General features: G+C 46.8%; 1 protein-coding gene across 3 annotated transcripts in view; it reads right to left on the minus strand.

Annotated features, from left to right (window-relative positions):
- Window positions 1-10,312, minus strand: part of RIPK1 (receptor interacting serine/threonine kinase 1) — a 29,496-nt gene extending 19,184 nt beyond the window's left edge. For 2 of the 3 annotated variants that reach the window (XM_035126375.2, XM_035126374.2), the window contains exons 1-4: window positions 9,959-10,312; window positions 6,430-6,633; window positions 4,736-4,889; window positions 404-541 (exon numbers count right to left, since the gene is read on the minus strand). In XM_035126375.2, the coding sequence (XP_034982266.1) occupies window positions 404-541; window positions 4,736-4,889; window positions 6,430-6,614 (477 nt within the window). In that variant the 5' untranslated portion in view covers window positions 6,615-6,633; window positions 9,959-10,312. Of the gene's footprint in view, window positions 1-403; window positions 542-4,735; window positions 4,890-6,429; window positions 6,634-9,958 lie in introns of those variants that run through there. The other variant, XM_060277995.1, reaches the window with a different exon arrangement.
- Window positions 10,313-11,540: the final 1,228 nt, after the last annotated feature.

Genomic DNA, 11,540 nt, shown 5'->3' on the forward strand with positions numbered 1-11,540 from the left:
GCCTTTCCTGGCCTGCTATACCAGGAAGGGAATGCACAACACTGGGAAACTGTGTGTTTTCCTTCTCATCCACATGTGCATAGCGGGCAAAAGCCTGCTTAGCTTACTGCAACCATGTGAACATACTGGCTGCAGATCTTGGTTAAGGAGGAGAGAGCAGAGCAACAATCCTGGGTTCAGACACCATGCAAAGCCATTCCTTGCCTTAGTTGCCACATCACACCGAACTACAAGGACTAGGAGAGAAGCAAAGTGGCTGCAATCTCCCTGGGAGCCAGCACATTTGCAGCCACACAAAACCATGGTTTGCCAAACAGGCAGGCTTGGCTATAAATCATGCCCACATCTGGTTTAGCCCTAAGACTGACATGTCACCCATCCAGGAACTATGTGCTAATGGTACCTTAATATGAAAGTCTTCATCTACAAGGATATTTTCTGGTTTTAGGTCCTTGTGAACTAAGCCCTGTTCAGTTAAGTAAAGCATTCCTTCAATGATCTCTAGGATGAAGCACCCCTTCACGGACAAAGGAATAGAGGTCTGCGATAAAGCAAAAACAGCAGAATATTAGTATATATACTGAGTTATACCTGCCATGATCAAGAAACTGACTTTTTTTAAAAAAATGAAAAGCAGTGGTATTCAATTAAGTTTTACTCATGGTAGACCTATCAAAATTAATGGACTGAACTTAGCCATGCTCATTAATTTCAGTGGGTACACTAGGGGTTAAACATAATTGAATACCACCCAAAATCTTTAAAAAGAGCACTGCCTTATTCAGTCGTCTGTTGAACGAACATCCATTAGGAATAGATATTAAGCCTTATGAATCATGGTTGCTAAAGGAGTTTGAATAAAGCATGCCCAACTAGTGCTTCTTCCAATTATCTTTGCTTTTTGAAGAAGCAACAAAGACCCTCGCCAAGGCTAGAATCCAGTTGCAATTCAGCAGATTTGGAGATACACATTTTAGAAAACCAGGACAGAATCTGTCTGCTGATGAGAAATATTAACAGATAGCCAACTACCCATCATTATGATGGGCAGATTCTAGATGGCAACAGGGAATGGCATCCATGGGAAGCTGCCAAGACCCCAGCACTAACCCACTGCCAGACAGAAGCTTAAACATATTATATAAGCATATTACTATCTGGCCCAAACCTTTCCAATACTTTGGAAATCTGGATTTTGGGAGCAATTATCTATGCAAGCCCCTTCATGGATCACTGCCTTGTCGTGGCGAAGGGGCTTAAATAACTTAGAGAAGTTATGTTTTGACCAAACGTGATCCACCTGGAGAAGGAATTGGCAAGCCACTCCAGTATCCCTGCCAAGAAAACTCTATGGACAAAGACAACAGGCATATAAAAGTTATGACGCTGGAAGATGAGCCCCTCAGGTCGGAAGGCGTCCAACATGCTACTGAGGAAGAGCGGAGGACAAGTACAAGTAGATTCAGAGCTGATGAAGCGGTTGGGCCAAAGCCGAAAGGTCGCTCAGTTGCGGATATGCCTGGAAGCGAAAGGAAAGTCTGATGCTGTAAAGAAAAATATTGCATAGGAACCTGGAATGTAAGAACCATGAACCCTGGTAAGCTGGATGTGGTGAAAAATGAGATGGCAAGAATAAATATTGACATCCTGGGCATCAGTGAACTAAAATGGAAGGGAATGGGTGAATTCAGTTCAGGTGACTATCATATCTACTACTGTGGGCAAGAATCCCGTAGAAGAAATGGAGTGGCCCTCATAGTCAACAAAAGAGTGGCAAAAGCTGTAATGGGATGCAATCTCAAAAATGACAGAATGATCTTGATACGAATCCAAGGCAGACCTTTTAACATCACAGTAATCCAAGTTTATGCACCAACTACCGGTGCTGAAGAAAGTGAAATTGACCAGTTCGATGAAGACTTACAACACCTTCTAGAAATGACACCAAAGAAGGATGTTCTTCTCATTACAGGGGATTGGAATGCTAAAGTAGGGAATCAAGAGATAAAAGGAGCAACTGGCAAGTTTGGCCTTGGAGTTCAAAATGAAGCAGGGCAAAGGCTAATAGAGTTCTGTCAAGAGAACAAGCTGGTCATCACAAATACTCTTTTCCAACAACACAAGAGACGACTCTACACATGGATATCACCAAATGGGCAGCATCGAAATCAGATTGATTATATTCTCTGCAGCCAAAGATGGAGAAGCTCTATACAGTCAGCAAAAACAAGACCTGGAGCTGACTGTAACTCAGATCATCAGCTTCTTATAGCAAAATTCCAGCTTAAACTGAAGAAAGTAGGAAAAACCACTGGGCCAGTAAGATACAATCTAAATCAAATCCCTTATGAATACACAGTGGAAGGGAGGAACAGGTTTAAGGATTTAGATTTGGTGGACAGAATGCCTGAAGAACTATGGATGGAGGCTCGTAACATTACACAGGAGGCAGCAACGAAAACCATCCCAAGGAAAAGGAAATGCAAGAAAGCAAAATGGCTGTCCAACGAGGCCTTACAAATAGCAGAGGAGAGGAGGCAAGCAAAATGCAAGGGAGATAGAGAAAGATACAGGAAACTGAATGCAGATTTCCAAAAAATAGCAAGGAGAGACAAGAGGGTCTTCTTAAATGAGCAATGCAAAGAAATAGAGGAAAACAATAGAATGGGGAAAACCAGAGATCTGTTCAAGAAAATTGGAGATATGAAAGGAACATTTCGTACAAAGATTACCATAATAAAGGACAAAAATGGTAAGGACCTAACAAAAGCAGAAGACATCAAGAAGAGGTGGCAAGAATACACAGAGGAATTATACCAGAAAGATATGGAGGTCTCGTACACCTCAGGTAGTGTGGTTGCTGACCTTGAGCCAGACATCTTGGAGAGTGAAGTCAAATGGGCCTTAGAAAGCATTGCTAATAACAAGGCCAGTGGAAGTGATGATATTCCAGCTGAACTATTTAAAATTTTAAAAGATGATGCTGTTAAGGTGCTACACCCAATATGCCAGCAAGTTTGGAAAACTCAGCAATGGCCAGAGGATTGGAGAAGATCAGTCTACATCCCAATTCCAAAGAAGGGCAGTGCCAAAGAATGCTCCAACTACCACACAATTGCGCTCATTTCACACGCTGGCAAGGTTATGCTTAAAATTCTACAAGGCAGGCTTAGGCAGTATGTGGACCGAGAACTCCCAGAAGTGCAAGCTGGATTTCGAAGGGGCAGAGGAACCAGAGACCAAATAGCAAACATGCGCTGGATTATGGAGAAAGCTAGAGAGTTCCAGAAAAACATCTACTTCTGCTTCATTGACTATGCAAAAGCCTTTGACTGTGTCGACCACAGCAAACTATGGCAAGTTCTTAAAGAAATGGGAGTGCCTGATCACCTCATCTGTCTCCTGAGAAATCTCTATGTGGGACAAGAAGCTACAGTTAGAACTGGATATGGAACAACTGATTGGTTCAAAATTGGGAAAGGAGTACGACAAGGTTGTATATTGTCTCCCTGCTTATTTAACTTATATGCAGAATTCATCATGCGAAAGGCTGGACTAGATGAATCCCAAGCCGGAATTAAGATTGCCGGAAGAAATATCAACAACCTCAGATATGCAGATGACACAACCTTGATGGCAGAAAGTGAGGAGGAATTAAAGAACCTTTTAATGAGGGTGAAAGAGGAGAGCGCAAAATATGGTCTGAAGCTCAACATCAAAAAAACCAAGATCATGACCACTGGTCCCATCACCTCCTGGCAAATAGAAGGGGAAGAAATGGAGGCAGTGAGAGATTTTACTTTCTTGGGCTCCTTGGTCACTGCAGATGGTGACAGCAGTCATGAAATTAAAAGACGCCTGCTTCTTGGGAGAAAAGCAATGACAAACCTAGACAGCATCTTAAAAAGCAGAGACATCACCTTGCCTACAAAGGTCCGTATAGTTAAAGCTATGGTTTTCCCAGTAGTGATGTATGGAAGTGAGAGCTGGACCATAAAGAAGGCTGATCGCCGAAGAATGGATGCTTTTGAATTATGGTGCTGGAGGAGACTCTTAAGAGTCCCATGGACTGCAAGAAGATCAAACCTATCCATTCTTAAGGAAATCAGCCCTGAGTGCTCCCTGGAAGGACAGATCGTGAAGCTGAGGCTCCAATACTTTGGCCACCTCATGAGAAGAGAAGAATCCTTGGAAAAGACCTTGATGTTGGGAAAGATGGAGGGCACTAGGAGAAGGGGACGACAGAGGACGAGATGGTTGGACAGTGTTCTCGAAGCTACGAACATGAGTTTGACCAAACTGCGGGAGGCAGTGCAAGACAGGAGTGCCTGGCGTGCTATGGTCCATGGGGTCACGAAGAGTCGGACATGACTAAACGACTAAAGAACAACAACAATCTATGCAAGACTGCTCCATTTACAGTGCAAATTATGAACAGGAGGTTCAATGGTGCAGAAATCATGATCTCCCCATACAGAGCAAACACTCACATTTATGAGTTGCAGAACTCAGTGCTAGTGTGTCCCTAACATTCACTATTAGCAGGTCTTAGACCTGATCCAGGTCCAAACCAATGATGAAAACGGTTTCACTGGAACGGACAAAAAAAAGATGTTGATGGAAACAGACCCGAGATGACCAACAACGTTTGAATACAATTTTCCAAGGTTGTGGTACAATCTCAAAAATTACCGCCTGGCTTATTCCCAGAGTATCAACCGTGCTCTCTACTCACTGCCTTTAGTACGGACATCAGGTTTCCTTTGCGTACATATTCCATCACCAGGGAGTAGTTGCCATCTTCCAAAATGATGCCCAGTAGCTTCACCACACGCTCATGGTTTAGTCTGAGCATTATCTTGCCTTCTTCGAGAAGGGACGTGTTACACCTGGGGGGGTGAAAACAGGTACTATGGGATTACCAGTGTGTGTGACTGCCGAGAAAGGAATAGAGCTATAGACTAAAGATAAGGTGACAGGCAGAAATGTCAACTTCTTCACCTGAACTCTCCAAAATGCATAGCTCAAGCTGCAGCATAATCTGCCAATGAAATGGCAACTGCCTTGCTGGGTGAAATCCTGCCTTGTGTCTGAGTGGTGATTACCGGTAGTTAGCATTGTTATTACTAATTATTCATTCAATCAATCATTTGCATAGCACTCTGGCTGGGAACTGCAGGCTAGTGCTTCCCAAATTTAGAACAGCGGGATAACACATTTTAAAAATATGAATTAAAATTTAAAACGCACAGGTGGTTTTCTTTTAGAGTGTGCAAGGTGACAGAATGACAGGCAGAACTACTAAACAGTCACACCCAGGAGCAACCAAATGATCTAATGACATATAATCCAGTCAGGCCTGGCGTTAACAAGTAGCATGCATGGGCAACTGCCAGGACCCACACTGATGTCTGGGCCCGGCCCCCCTTTTTAACCCCCCACTGGCATTTGTGTTGGGCAGTTGGGTCTACTGAACACACCATTTTAATTTCTCACAATGCCCCATCAATGGGTTGCCCCAAGGCATTGTGGGAAATGGCAGCCTCCCCCACACCCAGCTGCCCAGTGTGCTGCTGCGGCCAGCATCAGATAAGGACCACTGCTATAGCAAGGAGCCCTACAGAGAAGGATTTAACAGAATCATAGAATGCAAGCTGGATAGCCCAGCTGGTTAGAGAAGATAACACCAAGGTTGCAGGTTTGATCCCCATTAGGAACACCTGCATTGCAGGGGTTGGACTAGATGATCCCCCGGGGTCCCTTCCAACTCTATGATTCTATGAACCAAGGGTCATCTAGTCCAGTGTTTCCCAACCTTGTGCCTCCAGATGTTTTGGGACTACAACTCCCATCATCCCTAGCTAGCAAGACCAGTGGTCAGGAATGATGGGAATTGTAGTCCGAAAACAGCTGGAGGCACAAGGTCGGGAAACACTGATCTAGTCCAACCTCTTCCAATGCGGGAATCTTTTGCCCAATTGGGGGGGGGCTTGAACCCACGACCCAGAGATTAACAGTCTCATGCTCTACCAACTGAGCTATAGCTCTGATCCGTCGAGTTTCCACTCAGATCTGGAGCAGAGGTACCATCAGCCGTGGAGGCTAACTAGGAGGCAGCCCTCTCTGTGATGATCTGAGCCCAAAGGAACCTTTACTTGTTGAAGCTGGGAAATAAAGAGTGGGAGACGGCCATTGCCTTCATGAGCTGTGTGTGGACTTCCCACGGGCATCTGACTGGTGATGATGGTCATTTGGTTTGATCCAGCCAGGCTCTTCTTTTGTTCTTGCCGCACAGATCTATGGGTAAGCAAAACCCTGGGAAAGTTGAGGGAGGAGCCTATCCAATCAGAAACCGGCAGGAGCTCAGTGGCAGGTAGCTCTAGACTGCTCTCTCTTGTCTGCAAAGGATCTCCCCTCTGACCAACTTACTCTGTGCGCTGAGGCCCCGTGTACACCGTTTTCAGCACCACAAGCCCATGCCTCTTGTGGTAACACAACGAAACCATTCCAAACCCACCGGCGTCCAGCTGCTCTTTTTGCAAAAAGTCCTCCGAGTTCATCTGAATGTCGTCCAAGGACATGTTTGCGGCTCGCGGGGCGCTCCAGCAATTCATACGAGAGAAATTCCAGGGCCTGCAATGTGAAAACAGAAGAGAAAGCATTGTGTGGTCTGTCTTGCCACTGCCACAGGACACGATGGCCAAAAGGCCACGGAGAAAGATGTGCAGACCTAAGGATGGCATGAAGGTGACTGTAGGAGTCACGTTTAGTCAGAAACCAATCCCAGAGTGTTCAAGGTGGCTTACTCTCAGGTAAGTGTGCACAGGTAACAAGCAGTGTCCTTCATGCTGCTTTTGGTCTGGCCAATATGTGACATCTTGTGGAGCAGAAGGGAAAATCTGTGAAGAACCTTCCCTTGAGAGTCTATATTCTGAAAAAATTGAGGGTGTCTGCAAGGGAAGGGCATTTTTAATGGTGGCTTCCTGTTTGAGAAATGGTCTCCAGTAAGAGGCCAGGTCATCACCCACCTTAATGGCAGACAAAAGACTTCTATGTTCCCAGGCTTTTAAATATCTTCCCAATGTTATATAAACTAAACATTTTTTTTTGTAAAATGATTTTTATTTGGTTTTACAAATTCATTCACAAATTCATTCACACTCAAAATCACAATAGTTGCAACAACAGTGGAGAAACATAAATAATCTGCCTTATATGGGTCATCAGCTTGGTACCCATTGGGCGCACTTGCACCCCCAAAGGCCTCCCCCAGCACCTGCAAGCTCACTTCCCCGCTACTGAAATCAGGCTTGGGGAAAAGATTTCTGTTATAGCAAATAGAACAGAAGGAGACATCATGGTCCTGGACTCAGATTCCTCATCTTCAGGGGGATAGGGGAAAGCTTTTGGAGAAGAACGGAAAGGACACGCAGGACCAGCATGCCTCTCAAGAGAGAGACTGTGTTGCATAGTGGTTAGAGCGTTGGTCTAAGACCTGGGCGACGAGGATTCAAATCCCTGCTCAGCCATGAAACTCACTGGGTGACCCAGGGCTGGTCACAGTCTCAACTTAACCCACCTCACGGAATTGGCTGTGAGGATAAAATGGGAAGGAAGAGAACCATATCTGCCACCTTGCACTCAGTGTTAGAAATCAGCCAGGTACTTGGATTGGTGCATGTCCAATTGAATCCACCTACATTTAACACATGCAAAAAATAGGACTGCTAAGTACAGGATATGCAGCCCCCTCAGTGGGATCCATCCACACAATGGTAAAGTGATTTAAAGGCAGATCCCAGGCAGAGATGCCTAGGATCAGATAAGTGCCCACTATCACACATCTTTCACCCTTTCGTTAAAGACCAAGGATGGGCAAGGTGAAAAATAGGCAGGAAATTCTGGGATTATGGAAATTGTAGGAATCAATCATTTCACAGCCTCCTCCTCCCCTATCCACCGGCATGCCTTGATTTTTTTAAAAAAAAGGTATTAAAAAAACTAGATTCCAAGGCAGCTTTCTCCCAATTGAAGTGCAGAGTGTTTGAGGACCGGGACTTTTGCAGGGAAACCAAAAGGCTTGTTTACAAATGTTTGTTTACTACCAACCTTACTGTATGCTTGTGAAACATGGACCACTTATAAACGCCATCTCCAACTCCTTGGAAAATTCCATCAACAGTGTCTCAGAAAAAATGTACATATCACCTGGGAAGACAGGCCAACTAATGCTAGTGTACTGGAATAAGCAAAGATCACCAGTGTCAAAGCAATGATTCTTCAACATCAATTTCGTTAGACTGGTCATGTTGTGCAGATGCCTGATGATCGTCTTCCAAAGCAACTACTGTATTCCAAACTTTAAAATGGTAAGTGTAATGCTGGTGGTCAACAAAAGAGGTTCAAAGACTCTCCCAAGGCAAATCCCCCCAAAATGTAGTATAAACACTGACAACTGGGAAACACTGGCCTGCGAGTGCTCCAATTGAAGAACAGCCTTTACCAAAGGTGTCGTGGGTTTTGAAGATGCTCGAACTCAGGACGAAAGGGGGAAATGTGCTAAGAGGAAGACACGCTTGGCAAACCATCACCGTGATCAACATCTGGAAACCTATGTCCCCACTGTGGAAGGACGTGTGGATCCAGAATTGGCCTCCACAGTCACTTATGGACTCACTGTTAAAACCGTGTTTATGGAAGACAATCTTACTCCGCTAGGAAGGTAAAGGGAAAGGGATCCCTGACCATTAGGTCCAGTCATGACCGACTCTGGGGTTGTGGCGCTCATCTTGCGTTATTGGCCAAGGGAGCCTGCGTACAGCTTCCAGGTCATGTGGCCAGCATGACAAAGCTGCTTCTGGCGAACCAGAGGAGCACACGGAAACGCCGTTTACCTTCCCACCAGAGCAGTACCTATTTATCTACTTGCACTTTGACATGCTTTCGAACTGCTAGGTTGGCAGGAGCTGGGACCGAGCAACGGGAGCTCACCCAGTGAATTGGAACTGCCGACCTTCTGATCGGCAAGCCCTAGACTCTGTGGTTTAATCCACAGCGTCACCCGTGTCCCTACTCGGATAGGAGTGATCGCCAAAGAAGAAAGATGTTTAAGTGCAGCAAAATACGAGTTTGAAGGAGCCTAAGTCGTCTGCACCTGGACGCAGGTGGCGCTGTGGGTTAAACCACAGAGCCTAGGGCTTGCTGATCAGAAGGTCGGCAGTTCGAATCCCTGCGACGGGGTGAGCTCCCATTGCTCGGTCCCAGCTCCTGCCAACCTAGCAGTTCAAAAGCACGTCAAAGTGCAAGTAGATAAATAGGGACCGCTACAGCGGGAAGGTAAACGGCATTTCCATGTGCTGCTCTGGTTTGCCAGAAGCGGCTTTGTCATGCTGGCCACATGACCTGGAAGCTATACGCCGGCTCCCTCGGCCAATAATGCAAGATGAGCGTGCAACCCCAGAGTTGGTCACGACTGGACCGAATGGTCAGGGGTCCCTTTACCTTTTAAGTCGTCTGCTAAGTGGATTTCATTTCCCTCACGCCCAAACCCCTCTCCAACTCCACATCCTCAAAAGCAGAGCGAGATTGTGTACGGTTAAAACTTTTGAGCAAAACCCAAGAAGGCACCCGACTGCACTCCTAGCCACACAATAAGCAGAGGGAAGCGCTTAGCTTAGGATCCGGATGGTGACTAATAATGGGAAGGAAATGGAGTTCCCACCACCACCAGTCACCCCGCCCCCATTCAGCGAGCCGCCTCTTGAAATCATGGGATTCACCAGGGGGAACGATTTGCTGAAACCCTCCAAATGAAGTTTGCGCGCGCGCGCGCTCACACAGAGGTACAAACTTGGTTTCATTTTCCTGTGCGCCTCCCCTTCCCCCTCTCGCTTCCCCCGAGCGCAACGGGAAGGAAGCAGGAGGCCGTAGTCAGTTTCTACCCTAGGGAAAAACCTACCTGGGCGACTCTTTCTCTCTGCAGGGATGCCGAGGGGGAAACCTGGAAGCAGCCAGCCCGCGCTAGTGGGGGCACCACTTCATCGGCTCCAAAAAGATCGACGTGCGGCGGGGAAGGGACCCGATCCCTCTCCACCGTCTCCTCTCCCCGAGCTGGAGAGATCCCCCAGATGGTGTACGCTGCGCCCCGCGGGGAGCGATCCCCTCGATTTCTTCTCTTTCCTTTCGCCCTCCTGCTTCCGAAAGGGGTCACCCACTGCCCGGAGCGCGCCCGGCGCTTTTCTTCCTCTTTCGCCGAACTTTGCAGGGGCGGAGTCAGGCGGTGTTATGAGCGCACGCAAGCTCTTCCCAACCTATGATCCAGGCTCCTCTTCTCCGCAGGGGGGCAGGGGGAAGGCGTGGCGAGCAGCGAGGCTTTCGGATCTCCCCTCGGGGCGGGATCGGCGGGATCCGAAGAGAGATTCCTGTGCGGAAATGGGTGGCGTCGAGAGCTCCTAAAAAGGGAGAGTAGGAACACACGAAGGAAAGTAAGAGAACAAGGGCTTCCTCCTTCAGCTGTGTGCGGCTGGAGATAGTGCTGCTTCTCACTTACTGGATGCCACAGGAGGGGAGAGATGCTCTTGTGCTCAGATCCTGCTCCCTGGTTTCCCACAGGCACCACTGTGAGAACAGGATACTGGATTTGATGGGCCCTTGGCCTGATTTAGCAGGCTCGTTTCACATTCTTGGGTTCTTTAGCTGTGTGGGATCCTAATAAGGACGCAGCTAAGAGGAAATAAATTGGGTCTGGGCAGAAAGGGACGCCAGGCTTAAGCCAACACCTTCAGTAGTAGTAGTAGCAGCCCTGCTCCAGAATGGAGTTTGGATCGGATTTACTTCAGCTTTCCTTGACTTTGCACCAGCATCTCGGGTAGAGAATTGCCTTGCCGAATAGTGTTTGTGAATTACACCACCCTTTCTGCCAGCTTAATTTATGTCTGTTTGCCAGGTCATGTGGCTGAGCTGGAATGGATTTAGGATCCAGCCTAACAGGGTAGCTCCATTAAGCGCCTGTGCTGTACAGGGGCTAGCTAGACTCCCGCCCCTTGTATTTTTTAGGGGGCGTAGCTTTGTTTCACTTGACAATGTGAGGAGCAAGGGTGGCATCTTCTGGCGAACCCGAAAATTGCATGGCCTCCGTTTAATTTACTGGCGTACTCCTTCCTCCATTGCCTCCTGACGGATGCCAACCAACCATCTTGAGTTTGTGCTTCCTGATTCAATGTGATTTAAGGAATGCTCAGAGCTTAGCCATGCTTAACTTTCCTTCGCTCTTTTCTTTTTTGCTGTGCTTTCCCCGCAAAAACCCACTCTTTGAAGCGGAATCAGAGCAAACAACAATCCACGGAAAACCCAAATTGACGTTTACTCCAACTGAGCGCTAAAGAGCAGGTTTTTGCGGGCAAACCTCAGGGGGGGGGGAAACAATTACACAATCTGATGAAGAGCTTTTAACTGGGCACCTGTGCCTGGAAGAAGTGAGCAAAAAGTAAGTGAAAGCCCATACTAGCACAGAAAGTTTAAACCAAGTTTATTTTCTTCTT

Source organism: Zootoca vivipara, chromosome 8 (genome assembly GCF_963506605.1).
Source record: "Zootoca vivipara chromosome 8, rZooViv1.1, whole genome shotgun sequence".
In the NCBI taxonomy this organism is placed as follows: Eukaryota; Metazoa; Chordata; class Lepidosauria; order Squamata; family Lacertidae; genus Zootoca; species Zootoca vivipara.